At 46.3% G+C, this 18,430-nt stretch overlaps 1 protein-coding gene across 2 annotated transcripts in view; it reads right to left on the minus strand.

Moving 5' to 3' along the window:
* Positions 1 to 1,116: 1,116 nt before the first annotated feature.
* The window catches only part of LOC144669288 (transcription factor MafK-like), a 67,145-nt gene continuing 49,831 nt past the window's right edge, over positions 1,117 to 18,430 (minus strand). For both annotated transcript variants that reach the window (XM_078531629.1, XM_078531628.1), the window contains 2 exons: positions 9,253 to 9,315; positions 1,117 to 5,493 (listed from right to left, as the gene is read on the minus strand). In XM_078531629.1, the coding sequence (XP_078387755.1) occupies positions 5,083 to 5,493; positions 9,253 to 9,285 (444 nt within the window). In that variant the 5' untranslated portion in view covers positions 9,286 to 9,315 and the 3' untranslated portion in view covers positions 1,117 to 5,082. The remainder of the gene's footprint in view (positions 5,494 to 9,252; positions 9,316 to 18,430) is intronic.

Genomic DNA, 18,430 nt, shown 5'->3' on the forward strand with positions numbered 1-18,430 from the left:
CAGGAAGCTGTTTAAATAACCCAAGTTACAGAGCAGACCAGGAGAAGACCCCCATGTTATAAAGCCCTCGGTTTTAAAAGGGCCAAGGGTCTGAAGTAAACTCCGTCCTTGATCGTTGAAAGACTAGATTTTTAACCAGTCAGGGAATCAAGGGTTAGGGGGAAAAGGCAGGAAAGCGGAGTCGAGGATTATCAGATCAGCCACGATCTCATTGAACGGCAGAGCAGGCTCGATGGGCCAAATGGCCTACTTCTGCTCCTACGTCTTATGCTCTTCTAGTCCTGTTAGGGGCTCCGCCTTCATAGCATTACTCGCTGCTGACATTACTTCTGTTAAGAGCTCAGTGGACCTCACCTCTGGACTTTTATTGACATGGGGTGATATGGATGTCTGATTCATCGTGTACTTTGCATGGATAACTGGGGAGTGCTCCAAAGTGAGGAGTCATCAGAATGGGCGCAATGTCCGACCTGGGGGAGTTATTCATCTTCAAAGTGTGACTACATTCCCAATTGTGATGTTGTCATCGTGGAATTCTCTTTATTGCTCAATTTACAAAACGTCCCTGTTACCAGGAGGGGCGGAGGTGTTTTTATTCTTGTGGGGCAGCTGATTACTGCACACTGATTGGGTGGCTGGTCCTGTGAGCTTACATCTAATGTCGAGCATTGCTTCTATCTGAAAGTTTCACAATCGTTTGACCACATTAGGTGGAGGGAAGTAAAGCAGCTATCACTTTGGATCCGGTTTCTGGTAGTTACAGGCTACAGGTAATATTCCATTCTAATATGCTGTCTTTTAAGGTTATGATGATGATGAGACAATACAGCCCAGTGACATTCCTGTGGACGTGTCAGAGCTGTTCCTGAACTGGTTCATCAAGAGCCATATTTCGATGGCATAGGACGGATTCCGGCCCTTCAGCAAATGTTCCCTCTATCCTGCCCTGGCTAGGATTAGTAAATACCTTCCACATCCTCTCCACTTCTCCTAAGAAACCTAACATCAGTTAGACTGGGATGGAACCCACAACTCCCAAAGCTCAAAACCCACCAGTTGAGGATCATAGGGTGAAGGCTGACCATTACACGACAAAGGAACTTTCACAACAATATGTCAATTAAATATTCTTCATTAATATAAATAAAATATGGCACAACACTAATATAAACGTCAGCATGACAAAATCTCCCTGATAACCAAGCAAGTTCTGACATTATGGTGATGGACGCTTGTGTTAACAGATCATCTCAGCTACAAGAGACTATTTCTTGATAGCATAGTGAGGTGTTCACAAAATAATCAGACAAAATAGTCAATTAGGTCTAATTTAATATGTTAAATGAGGTCGGATGTCTAACGACTGTCAGGGCCAGCTTGCACAGTGTTTCTCCAAAAATTCATGGAGGATTTTTCTCAGTTGGGCTGATGGCCTGTTATGGACCCAAAGCACCTACTGCCCCTTTGCCCAGGCCCACCCAACCATGAATTTTAGCATTAATGAGTCTTGGCCTTGCTTATCTTGAGGCTTTTTCAGTGTTTCTCTGTCCAGTTTTCTGGATCATAACAGAGTCAGCAGCGGGAAAGTTAAGTCAGGTTTTGGTCACCCAGTGCCCGTGATTGGCAGTAGACGACTTTGTAGACTGAGTTTTACTGACAGGAAAAGAGGAGAAAATCCCCAATTTAACACGGCTGCTGAAATCCAAATTGCAGCCACCAATACAAAAGAGCCTTAAAAATAGGACAATCTCACCCTATGGTCTACCCATTTACTATGCACGGCAACTCTCCCACACCTCCCCTCAGCTTACTGGGATATCAATTGAGAAATGCCCAGTAAACTTGGCCATTATTGAAATGTAGATGGAAAGAGTTGGAAGCTATTGGGAGAATTACAGGATGCTTCACAGACCAGGTTTTATAATCCTTCCCTCATCTAAGAGTTACCCATATACAGTTCCCAGCGTATGTCACGTGGCAGTGATCAGACGCTGAAAGGCTAGTTATACATCAAAACCCAGTGTAACACACCAAACAGCAGTTTGGCCTGTGATTCATTCAGCCATTGAACTGTAAGGGATGTTCCTTTTCTATGGAAAAACATATTAAATTAGACCTAATCTTTCCCAAGCAGCCAGAACTCTCCCAATCAGTTCATTTTCAGTCTGAACTCAGCACACCCCAACGCTACACCAAGTGACTGATGTCTGTAGCAGCCTGACTTGTCTTAGAATATCCAACTGATATAAACCACATGCAGTCCGATCCTCCTGTGACACTTATGCTCCATCTAATGTGTTGCTTTACAACGCAGAGAAACCCAAATTCGCAATACTACGGAGGGGAGAACAGTCTTGGGTCGGTGCAATCCACAGAAAATAGTTCATTGACGGAGTTGATCTTGCACCATTTGTTCTTTAGGCTTGTGCGGTCTGATTTCACTCAGTGGATTATTTTTGTGGCCCTCCCATTTTTGTACTATTTGCACGCGTGTGACCACAGTTACTATTTTCTCTTCACACCAACTGGATGTCACGAAGCTATTAATGTATATAATATTATTAGAAAATATTTTTCTTTTAAAATAGAGGTTTAGTCTGTGGATGTGCATTAATTGGATTAAAGCCAGCTAGTCTGGGTGCCTTGATGTGTAGTAGTTTTGCAATGTAAGAGAGATAAGAGTGCATTTGCATTTTTTTGAATAGGGCTTTGAAGAAGTGGGGTGAAAACTACCAGCTAGCTAGCAGATACCAAGCAATATGTTTATATTACTAATAGAATTGGTATTATGAAAGGGGTTTTATTGTAAAAAGGTGGAGTTCAAAGAAGCTGGTGATACAATGAGAATTTACATTCAATGGGCTGTGCTAGGTATAACTTCAGTAGTTTTGAGTGTGTAGAGCAATGTGAGGTCAAAAGCAGCTGTAAGAATCCAACTGTCTCCACAGGAACCAAAGTGAAAAGAACCTCATTTTGAATTCGTAAGGTGAAAATGCTTCACCTGGTGTCTGGTTAAGTCTATGGGTTGCTGTTGCCTTAATGGGGATTAGTTTGGGAATTTGTTAAAAGTTATGATCGTAGTAATTTGTATATATATATATATATATTTAACTTGTGTAAATTAATAAAATGTTTCATTTAGCTTAATATAAAACCTCTCGAGAACTGGGGGCATGATTCCTGAATTTAGAGTTGCATCTCAAACATAACACTTAAATTATAGATTATGACAGTTGTTTAAAGTTTCCCTCTGGGATTTTTTTTTTTTAATATAAATAACTCAGCTTTACCAACTGCTCGGTCACAGCACTGGGTGTAAAGTGTCCACTACTCCCTCTAAGAGGGTCACATGATTGTAAACTCCCCTTCCCTCCCTCCCTCAAACATCCCCGAAATGACAATCCTGGCACAAAGTGACCCATGCAGATCTTTGAAGGGAACTTTCTTACGAATAGTTTTTTTTTCCATTCCGAGGAGAACGACAGTGCTGGTCAGTGGTTGTCTTTTCCTCTGCTTGTAAGCTCACAAAACCAAAGACCCTCAAACAGCAAATTCTCACGGCCTTGACTAGTCACTGGCTGATCTATTGTGAACCATGGCTTCTAAACATCCACTATAACTGTGAACAAACTGAGAAGACATGGTCAGTTTTGTTTTGCTGCATTCTTGTCAGCCATCCCGGGTGAAAAAACAAAACTAAATTGAGGTTTTAGACTACTGGTCTTACTTTCCGAAGAACTGATGATGTCACTTCCTGTCACAAGGAGCAGCCACAATTACCTATTTTTTCTTTTCCTGTTTTACATATAACTCCATAAATTAAGTCCATTAATTAAGACCAAAAAAAAAAAGGTATTTGCGTGAGAAAACAAATTAGAACAAGACGTTCAGCGGCAAGATGTTTCTGCAGTAGGCCCCTTCCTGTCCATCTGTCCAACAGGCAGCTCCACGGACGCAGCCTGCCCATCAGAACAAAACTTGGACCCACTGCTGTAGTTCAAAAAGAGGGCTGAAAAAACACAGACATACACACACACACACACACACAAGCACAAGTGAGGTTTCAGCTCATTAAGTTACATTTCAGGCTTGTTTGCCCCTCAAAGAGCCATTGTCATCAGGGGGTTTGTGGCTTTCAAACCATGTGCCGATATAGCAACATTGCCCAATTCTCAAAGGCACTGGACAATTAAGGGGTCTTTTTTCTTTTTGGACAGTATGACAGGAAGGTGCTGGGAACACACGGTAGATCAGTTAGCGGCTGCATCAAGCGCGGCAGGGTTCACGTTTAAGGGTGCCGTGCTTCGGTTGAGGCTAGGGTCAGTCGTTCATTTTAAACCCGAGGCTGGCAGATTTTTGTTAACCTAAAAGGTACGGAAGGAAAAAACAGCAAACGCAGGTTACGAGGAGTTCGCTCACAGGTCAGCCACGATCTCACCGAACGTCAGGACAGGCTCGAGGGGCTGAATGGCCTTCTCCTGTTCCTATGCTCCGGTGAAGGGGATAAACCTCTTTTCTTTTTTCTCCTTCGTAAACGGTCCCTGATCTGCTGTGTAATTCCAGTATTGTCCATTGCCGTTCACGCTCTTTTTTCTAGATGGTTGAACAGCTCGGGTTTCAGGGACCCAATCGGGTGCCTGGCGAGAATAGCTGCCCGGGCAGCATGTACAGTTACCATGTGGGCAGTTCACGTCTGCAGCTCAACCCTGGGACTCAGTCCAGGCGCAGGCAGGTCCCCACTGCACTCCTAATGTATGACCTCTTTCAGCCTCGGCTCTTCCCTCCCTTTTATCGCCCCCCCAAAAGCACTTTCCGCCTCAGGTCAATTTGTCTGCCAAAGATTTCCTCTCAAGGCAATATTGAGTCGGTCCAGACCAAAAAAAACAGCGAACAATGTTTTTGTGCCGTGTAAACCTTGGCTTGGATGTCGTCTGAGTGTAGGGATCCTTACCTCGCAAGCCAAAAGTTCCCCCGCCCCGCCCCTCCCCCCTCCCCAACAAACCCACCCCACCAACCCTCCCCCAACCCCACCCGAGGACAGTGGCCCTTTGGCGAAAAAAAAACCCGGCTCTCGCCAGAACGCTAGCGCGAAGAGAAGTTGGACGACTTGACGATCGTGATCACGCTCGTCGTGTTGACCTTTGTGGGCGTGATGGGCCCACAGGCCACCGTCCTGGCAAAGCTCTGGAGGGCCTCGTACTTTGAGCGCAGGGCGTCCAGCTCTGTTTTCATGTCGGCGTTCTCCGCCGCCAGCTTCTCCACCTCCTGCTCCAGCTCCGCCTTCTGGCGCTCCAGCTCCTCCTTCTGCGTCACGCGCTTCACCCGGCAGCTGGCCGCGTAGCCGCGGTTCTTCAGGGTCCGCCGCCGCTGCTTCAGGTTCAGGATCTCGTCTTTGGAGAGGCCGCGGAGATGGTGGTTTAACTCCCGCACGGACATCGACACCAGCTCCTGGTCCATCAGCACAGGGGTATTTTCGCCCGACTCTCTCTTAATCTGGAAGGAACAATAGCAACGATCGGCGACACAGCACAAAAGAATAGCTCTGTAGGGGGGGGGACAATGCCCTGAGGGATCACAGTCTCAGATAAGCGCTTGGCCATTTAGGGCTGACCGGAGGAGAAAGTTCTTCACTCAAAAGTGTGCGAATCTTTGGAATTCTCTACCATAAAGGCTGCTCAGAGGAGACGGACGATAGCACAGTGCTAATGGAACTGGACTAGTAATCCCAAGGCCTAGGGCTAATGCGTTGGAGATGTGGTTTCAAATTCCACCACAGCAGCTGGGCGGGGGGAATTTAAATTCAATTCATTTCAAATTAAATTTAAAAAGCCAACAAACATGAAACTACCAGATTATTGTAAAAACCCATCTAGTTCACGAATATCCTTCAGGGGAGGGGAAATCTGCCGTCCTTACCCGGTCTGGCCTACCCATGACTCCAGGCCTGCAGAAACGTGGCTGACTCATAGCTGCCCTCTGACTACACTCAGTTGCATCAAACCACTGTGGAAAGAAAGCCCTGTGCATGTACCTACACCACACGGGCTGCAGCGGGTTCAAGAAAATGAAGAATACCGACAGGGCAATTTGGAATGGTTGACAAATACAGAGATTGAAATGTGCTTGGGCACCAGGGGGATTAAGATTGAGAGAGTGAAGCTGAGACGATGCTATTGAATGGCTGGGCAGGCTCGAGGGGAACATGTGGCCTGGCCCCTGTTTCTATTATTTCCTTTTTCAAAGATTGCCTCATTCTAACAGACTTCCTCCTTGTGGCTCAGCGGCTAGTGCTCTGACCTCTGCGTCAGAGGTTTGTGGGTTCAAGGCCGAGTCCAGAGACTGGAGCATAAAAGTCTCGACTGACACTCCTAATCGGAGGTGATGTCTTTTGGATGAGGTGCTAAATAAAGGCCCGGTCTGTCCTTTCAGGTGGACGTAACAGCACTACTTTGAAGAAAAGGAGAGAAGTTACCCCTAGTGTCCTGGCCAATGCTTATCCCTTAATGTACATCACTAATACAGGCTATCTGCTCATTATCACACTGCTGTTTGTGGGGAGCTTGCTGTGTAGAAATTGGGACCCACATTTACTGTGTTACAACAGTGACTACACTTCAAAGGTACTTCATTGGATGTAAAACGCTTTGGGACATCCTGAGGTTATGAATAAGGTGATAAAAATGAAAAATATTATTTTCTTTCCCTCTGAAGCAATATCTTCAACTTTTTCCCTCTTTCTTTCTCTGTTATATAGGAACACAGGACTTGGGAGCAGGAGTAGGCCATTCGGCCCTTCGAGCCTGCTCCGCCATTCAATAAGATCTTGGGTGATCTGGTTGTGGCCTCAACTCCACTTTCCAGTCTGCCGCCCCCCACCCCACAAAACCCTTGACTCCCTTGTCTATCAAAAAATCTATCTATCTAACCCAGAATTCGATGACCCAGCCTCCACTGCTCTCTGGGGAACAGAATTCCACAGACTAATGACACACTGAGAAAAAGTTTTCCCACATCTCCATCTTAAAACAGAGACCTCTTATTTTTTAAGCTGGCCCCTGCTTCTAGTGTCCCCAGCCAAAGGAAACATTTCCCTGGTATCAAGTTCCTTATCAAGTCCCCTCAGGATTGTACACGTTTTAATAAGATCACTTCTCATTCCTCTAAACACTAATGGGCGTAGCCTCAACCTGTTCAACTTTTCCTTTTGTTGCTAGGGTGCTATTCCATGGGGATGAGGAGAGCCTCCATCACCCCACCCGATTGGCCCTTCTTCACCTGCCAGTCTTGACCGTAAATTGGTAGGGAAGTCATGGCTTAGTCTGATCCCCCAATTTCTGAGTACATTTTACCCAGTCAGAAACTTTAAAGCACAGAAACAGGCCATTTGGCCCACTAGTTCCATGCTGGTGTTTATGTTCCACAGGAACCTCCTCCACCCGTCTCTATCGAATCCCATCAATAAACCTTTTATTCCTTCCTCCCTCATGTGTTTACTTAGCTTCCCTTCAAATGCATCACTGTCTTAGCCTGTGGGCCCCTGTGGTCCACATTCTCACCCCTCTTTAGGCAAGGACATTCCCAAACTCACTACTGGATTTATTAGTAACTCTCTTATATTATATTAATAACCCCAAATTCTGGCCTTGTCTGTGTTAAAAATAACATTGCTGGAAAATGAAATCAGTATCCAGAACCCGGGCCGAAATTTCTGTCTCCCTCCCTGCCTCAGGGGCATAACTCACTGGCTGCACATCCAGCACATATATTGATCAGGGGTTTGCTGGTCTGTGTAGCTCAGTACTGCACACCAGCTGGTCTATCAGGCTTTTTAGTCACCAGAGGAACCTGCGAGCAGGTATTCGAACTGTGGCTAGTCTGAATCTCAAACTTCACTGAGATGAGGTTCTCCTGCGATTCCCTTTATTAATTACTCACATGGTACAAGTGAGGTGGCACTCCTGTTCTGAGGAGAGGCTGGAGAAGCCGGGATTTGAGAGAGTTAACCAGAGATTTATTTGTGGTGGGGGGGTTCAAAATTATGAAAGTTTTGATAGCGTGGATAAGAAGAAACTGTTTCTATTGTCATATGGATTCTTTAGATGTCTCAATGATAAGATTTTGAGATTTTGAGACATGTATATTTAAACATGAATCCTTTATTATTAACCTTTAACTATTTACAGATCCCATGTTACTGTCATGCATGGTGCTGTTACCTCCACGCAAGCTAGTTCCAGAGTGTTCTCTCCAGACTGTTCTCTCAATTTATTACCATGTGACTCTATACATCATACCATGGGCAGGGCTATTCTCGAATCCCACGTTAACCCTTGCTCTGCTGAGCACGCAGGCACAGCATACAACAGTTTCTATTGATGGAAGGGTCAGGAACCAGAGGGGACAGAGTTAAGGCAAAAGAATAAATGGGGAGTTGAGTTTTTTTTTAAAAATTCACCTCGATGTTGTGATCTGGAATGCGCTGCCTGAAAGGACAGTGGAATCAGAGAGAGAGTGCAGAATCATAGAATGGTTACAGCACAGAAGGGAGACCATTCAGCCCATCACATCTGTGGCCATCCAATTGGTTAGCTATTATACAGGCCTGATGAGCTGAGGTACTGTGCTGGGTGATGCTATGGATCTCTAAAGAACAATAGAGAAACCATGAAAGGGGAACAGTCCATATGATCCATCATGCCTATTCCTAGCAGGCCATGTACAATAAGTCCCATCATAAATGCTACCTCGCTTTTTTAATCAAGGAGATACAATTCTACATGAATACCCCCGATCTCCATTGTAAAAGCTTCAGAAAAATCATTCATCCTTATATCTCCATTGGCTAACCCTGCTCTGATGCTCTTCACAAGAGGCACCCCTGTCCCCATTCTAATAAGGTCTAAGGAATCAACCCCCTTTGCCTTCATTCACATTGAGTCGGATCCCAGTGGCAGCAATCCCTCCCCTTTCATCCCCAATGTACAGAATCCCAATGGATCTGCCCAATTCCCATTATAGAGAACACCAATGCATCAAACCCTTTCTCACTTCTTTTATTTGCTTTTGGAACATGGGTGGCACAGGCAAGGCAGTATTTATTGTGTATCACTGGTTGACATGAGGGAATTAAGAGTCAATCATGGAATGTGGACTGGAGTCACCCGTAGGCCTAGCTGGGTAGAAGTTGGTGGGTCTTATGGTGAAAAAGTACATGTAACTAAGCCCCCTTAACCAAGAAGTATCTGCTCTTACCTTCAGTGCTTTGCTTGCTCTGTTGGCGCTCATTATGTGAGGAACTTGGCCAGAACGGAATCCCTGCATTGACGAAAGGAAAAAGGTTAGCTATTCAGTCTTCCAAGCAATGCTGCCAAAGTTATTCCCTCTGCAGTTACTAATCCTTCCCAATTGGCGCCATTTTCCCCCTCCCTTCCCACCCCTCTTATGTTTCCCACTACTGGCAATCTTTCATAGGCCTTGATACAGAACGTTAGGGGACAGAGGCTTGTTCAGGTCATCGCTATTATCAACATAAAGAAAAACTTACTTACATGCAAGAATGCATCTCTTAACTATTTCCACCCAACCCCTACTCATAGATGGAAAACCTAACCACTGCAAATGGAACAGAGCAGGTATGACCAGTCAAAACCACCCCACACATAAATACTGGAAATACAGGCACAGGCCAGAGGTTAGACATCCTGCAGCAAATGACTTCCCAAAGCCTGCCCACCATCTACAAGGCACAAGTCAGGAGTGTGATGGAATACTCTCCACTTGCCTAGATGAGTGCAGCTCCCACAACACTCAAGAAGCTCAACATGATCCAGGACATAGCAACTCACTTGATTGGCACCCCATCCACCACCTTAAAACATTCACTCCCTCCACCACTGGCACACTGTGGCTGCTGTATGCACCACCGATAAGATGCACTGCAGCAACTCGCTAAGACTCCATTGACGACACACACGACCCCTACCACCTAGAAGGACAAGTGCGGCAGTGGTAAGACAACACCACCACGTTAGGTGTGCGGCATCCGGACTTGGAACTACATCGTTGTTCCTTTATCATCTCTGGGTCAAGATCCTGGAACTCCCTCCCTAGCAGCACTGTGGGTGTACCTACGCCACATGGACTGCAGCGGTTCAAGGAGGCAGCTCACCACCACCTTCTCAAGGGCAGTTAGTGTTGGGTAACAACTATTGGTCTTGGGAGATGGTGGTGTAGTGGCGATGTCACTGGGCTAGTAATCTAGAGGCCCGGGCTAATGCTCTGGGGACATGGGTTCAAGTCCCACCATTGCAGCTGGTAGAATGTAAATTCAATTCATAAAAATAAAAATCTGGAATTGAAAGCTAGTCTCAATAATGGTGATCATGAAACTATTATCGATATCTGTGAAACCCAATCTGTTCACTAATGTCCTTAAGAGAAGGAAATCTGCCATCCTTACATGGTCTGGCCTACATATGACTCCAGACCCACAGCAACGTGGTTGACTCTTAACTGCCCTCTGAAATGGCCCTAGCAAGCCACTCAGTTCAAGGGCAATTAAGGATGGGCAACAAATGCTGGCATTGCCAGTGACTCCCAAATCCCATGATAGAACAAGAAAAAAACCACATATGAATGAACAACTAAATAAAGAAATGCAGCCTTGACTGTATTTGAGTTTTCCTAATAATTTAGAGCCCAAGAGCCTGGGGTACTGTTCTACTGCTTCCAGACTTCCGATGTGGAACTTCCACCAAACCTGCCCCATTTCAAGATCAGGATCATTTGTGTGGGAGTGGGGCATCCGCTCTGGGGAGGGGGCAATGAATATCAGAGTTCATCCGTAATTAGCCACAGTCGTCAACGGGTCGTCGTCATCTCTCTTTGTTTCTAGAGAGAGCGACAAGTGGTCATAGCTCAAGGGGCACCATTCCGCATCAATCATGGCTGACCAAGAACCTCTCCCACTCTTACCACCTGCCATTGGCGCGTTGGAAGGATTCGCAGGTCAATCAGCGACCAGCTTGGCCACATCATAAATGCTCCTTCCCTGGCCAACGAGGCCTGGAGTGTGACTTTAACCCAGAGCTTCTGGCTCAGAAGCAGGGGCGCTACCCATTCTGCCACAGGGCCTCCCTGAATATCTGACCACCTTGCCACAAACGTTAAAAGGCCCAGGTCTGTGATCATTTACCATTAGGAAACTGGGCGTTGGCTTCAGTTGGGGGTCCCTGCCTCTGCCAGGGGTTTTGGCCCCGGCAGCGGCAATCATGTTTGCGTCATAGCGCGATCCAGCCTTTCTGGTGAAGTTCCCATGAAGGGAAGTGAAGGCAAGCAGCGCCCACCACCAATTCGGCATTCGGTGACGTGGAAAAGGGTGCTGACACCTGGTGTACCTGGTTGCCAAACCTGAATTTCCAGGGGATATACACATTGGCATTCCTACTGGTGTCGCCATTGGCGTAAAGTGGGCGTGAATGGCTGAAAAAGCAGAAGCAAATTCTTGGGAAGTGTTCTTATTAAAAAAGTGGAAAATCGGGCGGAAAAACCTTTCTCAACTCAAACTTATTCACTAAGGAAAGTTCTCGTGCTTTTGAAGCACAATAAGTACACCAAATCCACTCCCAACATGTCCATAAAATGAGTTACCGGTTAAGGCTAAGAGTTTACAGGCGCTTATAGTGCTGTAACCGGTGGTCCCGTGGCACTGTAACCGGCACGTTGCTTTTCTCCGGAAGGCGCTACATAATTACCTGGCACCTACCTGGACAGCATTGGGTCTCCAGTCCACCTCCCAAGAGCTGCCGGCCATTCAGAGGTTGGCAGCTCTCCAGTGCCAGCGGCGCCACTGGCAGCAGTGGCCACTGCCTGTATGACACTTGAGCCTTCACCAGGGATTGTTGACGGATCCCTGGAGAGAGTGAAGTACGGGCAGGACGAAGGTTGCGGGTGGGGGGGAAGAGTGGCTGATGGGGGCGGGGCCGGTGGTATGGTATTCACACCGAAGACCCTCCCCTATCGGGCACAGAGTGCCTATGAACAAGGGATCCCCTCTGAGGGCCCAGGCAAACCCTGTTGTGGTACACCTTGTAAGTGGGGTAGGGGGCTATGCTTTCTGTGTACACCACTAGAGGGGAAATGATGCAATGCATCATGTGATTCAGACTTAGTCTCAGTTTGTTCTGAGGAAGCTGCCAACACGTGTACAAGATCTCCAACTGTGTAATACTGCTACCCGCTTCTCAAATCCTTAATAAACCAACCGAGGTATTTTGGTGTTAACCAATCCCTTATTGGTCCTGGTCGATGTTTATCCACTAAGTAAGCCCAAGGAGAAGAAAAACACAACAAAAGGCTTGCTGTGTGGTCTCCTTGCATGGCAAGCGCCCCCACCCATCACTGGTTCAATGCCAGCGACGGTGGGTTAAATCCCTTAGGTAGCTACATAAAGGCCTGAATTAGCCTCCTGGCAGGAACGCTGCCCTCCACCCTGAGCGTGATCGTGGGGAGGTAGGAAGTGGCAGGGCCCTCACCACCCCAATCACATGGCCTCCCCCCTGCCTTGGACTCTCCTCTGGGTTGGGGTGGAGGAATTAAATTCTACCCTGAAGGTGTCTTTAATCAGGAGCAGAAGTTCATGTTCACCATGCAACATTAGCTTCTTCTTCAAACATAACGAATTGTTTTGGATAACGAGTTTAAAGTTCTCTGAGACACAGGCCATTTAAAACAACGCACCCGTCAGGTAACTTACGATTATAGAGAGCGCATCTCAAAGATTTAAAAAAAGCTCCAACTACTCTCTGGGAGCACTGTGCCAGATAATAAAGGATATATGCCAATTTTGCCTGTTAATTCAGAGTTCCTGAGCCCCTATTGAAATCATTCCTTGCATGTTGATCTTCATTCATTTAGTTAAGACGATATTCTGTTAGCAAGAGCCCAGACAAAGTGCACGAAATGTTAAGTATTTGGAAATGTCTTCGATTCCCAGGAGCGGGAAATGAGTTCACAGCAAATTGACATCTCGACATCAGCACACCCAAATTTCTCCGGTTTTTTTTCTTTTCTTCAGTAGTTTAATGGCAATGGAGGGTGGTGGAAAGAGGCCCATTATTGAGGTCAGCTGACTCAGCACAGTTTGGAGGCCAGGGCTGAGATGTGTGTAAATAACTACCACGCCAATTGGTGCATTTACTCAACTTGCTTCTGTAGTCTTGTATTCCTCAACAACCTCTGTGTTGAGGTACCTCTGTGCTGAACTGTGGGTAAATGGTGTCTATTGTGGCACAGTCAAGTTAGTGGTGACCCCTCACCTCACCAGTCACAGAGCTGACCCAGGATTGTGGCCCTGTAACCTGGCTGTGCTGGAGAAGTCTCCAGGCACAAAGGAATCATGGCGATCAGGCATGTGGCGTTATAAGGGGAGGAGGGGTGGTGGGGGTGGAGGTTAGTGGAAGGGGAGGGGATGGATGAGCTTACTACCCCTTTCCTTCATCTGGCAAGGTTCCCCTGTTATGGTCAGCTTCTCAACAACAACTGACATTTGCATAGTGCCCTTAATGTGGTAAACTATTCACAGGGGTGAATATCAAACCAAATTTGACACTGAGCCATGGAGAGATGTTCGAAGAGGGAAGGTGAGTTTTAAGCGTTGAAAAGGAGGACAAGGGGTTAGGGTTAGGGAATGCCAGAGGTTCAGTGCCTAGTCAGCAGAGCTACAAATGGTAGAGCAAAGAACATCCAAGATGCACAAAAGAGCAGATTTGGAGGAACGGAAAGGTTCTTGGAGGATTGCAGGGGTGGAGGGGATTACAGAGACAGGGGCAAGGCCATGGAGGGGTTTGTGAACAAGGATGAGAATTTTAAAATCGAGGCATTGCCTGACCAAGAGCCACTGTAGGTCGACGAGCACAGTGTATGATGGGTGGAACGTGACTAGGCCTAAGTTAGGATCCAGGCAGCAGAGCTTTCAAAATACTGAAGTTTACAGAGGGCGCAAGATCAGGACAGGGGAGCATTGGAATAGTCGAGACGAGGGGTAACAAAGGCATGAATGAAGGTTCCAGCAGCAGATGAGCTGAGGCAGGGTTGGGGATGGTGTAAAGGTGAAAGAAAACAGTCTCAGGGCAAGATGCCAAGCACAGGCTACATGCTTTGCAATATGTACACACGTGTCATAGAGACCAGAGACCGCTCCTTTAGCATTGCCATCTGACTTTTTATTTTGACTCAAGTTCGGCAATGTCTCTGTCACTCCTGGGGGAAGACTGTCCACAGGACACTGATGGGAAGCAGTGGACAAACTTTGTGTGTCCGGAAATCCACAAGGCAGAGCTAGTAAAATGATATAACTTTTACATGTATTCTTTCATGGGAGGTGAGCATCATTGGCAAAGCCAGCATCTGTTACCCATCCCTAATTGCCCTTGAACTGAGTGGCTTGCTAGGCCATTTCAGAGGGCAGTTAAGAGTCAATCATATTGCTGTGGGTCTGGAGTCACATATAGGCCGGACCAGGTAAGGATGGCAAATTTCCTTCCCTAAAGGGGCATTAGCAAACCAGATGGATTTTTACGACAATCAATAATGGCTTCACGGTCACCATTACTGAGACTAGCTTTATATTCCAGATTTATGAATTGGATTTAAATTCCACCAGCTGCCGTGGTGGGATTTGAACGCTTGTCCCCAGAATATTAACCTGGGCCCCTGGATTACTAGTCCAGTGGTATTACCATTATGCCAGCATCTCCCTGAAGAAAGAATATCCACTGAAGGAAACACACACAGCTCACAGGAGATGTCACACAGAGAGAGGCAGAGCAAAAGAGGAAAAGCAAAGGAAAGACATGCAAACGTTGTAGAAATGGCGGGACTGTCCTATGAAGAGAGATCGGGAAAGCTGGGCCTGTATTCTCTAGCGTTTCGAAGAATGAGAGGCAATCTCATTGAAACCTACAAAATACTTAAAGGAATAGGCAGGATTGATGCAGGTAAGATGGTTCCCCTGGTCAGGGAGTCTAGAATCAGGGGACACAATTTCAAAATAAGGGGGAAAGACACTTGGGATCGTATTGAATGGTGGAGTAAGCTCAACGGGCTGAATGGCCTTCTCCTATCCCTATGTTCCTAAAGGCAACAGATACAGAAAGAAAAGCTAGAGCAGAGATATCAGAGGAAGGGGTAGAAGTGATTCTCCTCTACTCCCCGATATAATTCTACCTTGTCTACTTTAAAATTTCCAAGTTGCTTTCTCTGTACAATACCTTCCCAAATATGGTTCAGTTGGTAGCACAGTCGATTCTGGGTTCAAGTCCCACTCCAGATGGACTCGAACACAAAAATCTGGTCTGACACTTCAGAGCAGCACTTAGGGAGCGCTGCAGTGTCAGAGGTGCAATCTTTCGGATGAGGCATTAAACCAAGTTTACCCTCTCGGGTGAATGTAAAAGACTCCATGGCACTGTTTGTTTGAGGAAGAGCAGGGGAGTTCTTCATGGTGTCCTAGCCAACGTCACTAAAATAGATTATCTGGTCATTATCTCATTGCTGTTTATGGGATCTTGCTGTGCACAAATTGGCTGCCATGTTTTCTGTATTACAAAGCTGGCAGTACTTTCATTGGCTGTAAAGCCCTTTGGGATGTCCTGAGGTCATAAGAGCATAAGAATAGAAGAAATATGAGCAGGAGTAGACCATGATCTCATTGAATGGCAGAGCAGGCTCACTGGGCCGAATGGCCTACTTCTGCTCCTAAGTCTTATGGTCTTATATGGCCTGTCATGCCAGCTTCAGCATTCACTATGATAATGGCTGATCTTGGGCCTCAACTCCACTTTCTCATCTACCTCGATTCCTGAGAGACCAAAAATCTGTCTATCTCAGCCTTAAAAATAGTCAAATGATGGCGCATCCACAGCCCTTTAGGATATAGAATTCCAAAAGGTTCACAACCCTTCGAGTGAAGAAATCTCTCGTCTCAGTCCTAAACGATCAACCGCTTATCCCGAGATTGTGTCACCTTGTACTAGATTCCCCAGCCAGGAGAAACAACATCTCAGCGTCTACCCCGTCAAGCCCCTTCAGAATCTTGAACGTTTCAATGAGATCACCTCTCATTCTTCTAAATTCCAGAGAATATAGACCCGATTTACTCAACCTCTTATCGTAGGACAGCCCTCTCATCCCAGGGACCAATCTCGTGAACATTCACTGTACGGCCTCCAAGCAAATATACCCTTCCTTAAATATGGAGACCCAAATTGCACTCAGTATTCTAGGTACGGTCTCAACAATACCCATACAATTGTGACAAAAATTCTTTCTGCTTGTACTCCAATCCCCTTGCAGTAAAGGCCATCATGCCATTTGCTTTCCAAATTGCTTGCTGCACCTGCATGCTAACTTTGCGTTCCTGGTTCGTACCAATTGTTCGCACACCCGTGTCTCTCCGAACTTCAACATTTATACATTTTAAGCCTTTTCAAAGATATTCTGCTTTTCTATTCTTACCACCAAAGTGAACAGCCTCTCACTTCACCCACATTATACTCCATCAGCCACCTTGTTGCCCACTCACTTAACTTGTTTATATCTGTCTGGAGCCATTTTGTGTCGTCCTCAGTTTACATTCCTACCTAACTTTGTATTGTCAGAAAACTTCAATACATTACTGTCCGTCTCTTTGTCTAAGTCATTAATATAGATTGTAAATAGCTGACACCCCAGCACTGATCTTTGTGACTAGTCACAGCCTGCCAACTTGAAAATGCCCTACTCTCTGCTTCATGTCTATTAACCAATCACTATTGACGCTAATGCATCACTCCCAAAACCATGAATCCTTCTCTTGTGTATTAACCTCTATTAACAAATGCCTTTTGGAAATCCAAGTATACTACATCTACTGGTTCCCCTTTATTTTTTTTAATTCATTCATGGGATGTGGGCATCGCTGGCTAGGCCAGCATTTATTGCCCATCCCTAATTGCCCTTGAGAAGGTGGTGGTGAGCAGCCTTCTTGAACCGCTGCAGTCCATGTGGTGCAGGTACACCCACAGTGCTATTATGGAGAGAGTTCCAGGATTTTGACCCAGTGACGGTGAAGGAACGGCGATATATTTCCAAGTCAGGATTGTGGGTGGCTTGGAGGGGAACTTCCTGGTGGTGGTATTCCTATGTTTCTGCTGCCCTTGTCCTTCTAGATGGTAGCGGTCTTGGGTTTGGAAAGTGCTGCCTAAGGAGCCTCAGTGAGTTGCTGTCATGCATCTTGTAGATGATACTGTGCATCGATGATGGAGGGAGTGCTTTGTCCTGGATGATGTCAAGCTTTTTGAGTGTTGTTGGAGCTGCACTCATCCAGGCAAGTGGAGAGTCTTCCATCACATTCCTGACTTGTAGATGATGGTCAGGCTTTTGGGAGTCAGGTGGTGAGTTACTTGTCGCAGGATTCCTAGCCTCTGACCTGCTCTTGTAGCCAGTGTTTATATGGTTAGTCCAGTTCAGTTTCTGGTCAATGGTAACCCCCAAGATGTTGATAGTGGGGGATTTGGCGATGGTAATGTCATTGAATGCCAAGGGTAATGGCTAGATTCTCTCTTGTTGGAGATGGTCATTGCCTGGTATTTGTGTGGCACAAGTGTTACTGGCTACTTGTCAGCCCAAGCCTGGATATTGTCCAGGTCTTGCTGCATTTGGACATAGACTGCTTCAGTATCTGAGGAGTCGCAAATGGTGCTGAACATTGTGCAATCATTAGCGAACATCCCCATTTCTGACCTTATGATGGAAAGAAGGTCATTGATGAAGCAGCTGAAGATGGTTGGGCCGAGGACACTGCCCTGAGGAACTCCTGCAGCGATGTCCTGGAACTGACATGATTGACCTCCAACAATCACAACCATCTTCTTTTGTGCTGGGTATGACTCCAATTAGGGGGAAGAGTGAACCCCTGATTCCCATTGACTCTAGTTTTGCCAGGGCTATTTGACGCCACACTCAGTCAAATGATGCCTTGATGTCAAGGGCAGTCACTCTCACCTCGCCTCTGGAGTTCACCTTTTATGTCCATGTTTGAACTAAGGCTGTAATGAGGTCAGGAGCCGAGTGGACCTGGCGAAACTCAAACTGAGCGTCATTGAGCAGGTTACTGTTATGCAAGTGCCACTTGACAACACTGTAGCTGACCCCTTCCATCAATTTACTGATGATGGAGAGTAGACTGATGGAGCAGCAATTGGCTGGGTTGGATTCATCCTGCTTTTTGTGTACAGGATATACTTGGGCAATTTTCCACATTGCTGGGTAGATGCCAGTGTTGTAACTGTAGTGGAACAACTTCTGCGATGCTGGGGACCTCTGGAGGAGGCCGAGATGGATCACCCACTCGGCAATTCTGGCAGAAGATTGTTGCAAGTAGTTCAGCCTT

The sequence above is a fragment of the Cetorhinus maximus genome, chromosome 29 (assembly GCF_964194155.1).
Source record: "Cetorhinus maximus chromosome 29, sCetMax3.hap1.1, whole genome shotgun sequence".
Taxonomy (NCBI): Eukaryota; Metazoa; Chordata; class Chondrichthyes; order Lamniformes; family Cetorhinidae; genus Cetorhinus; species Cetorhinus maximus.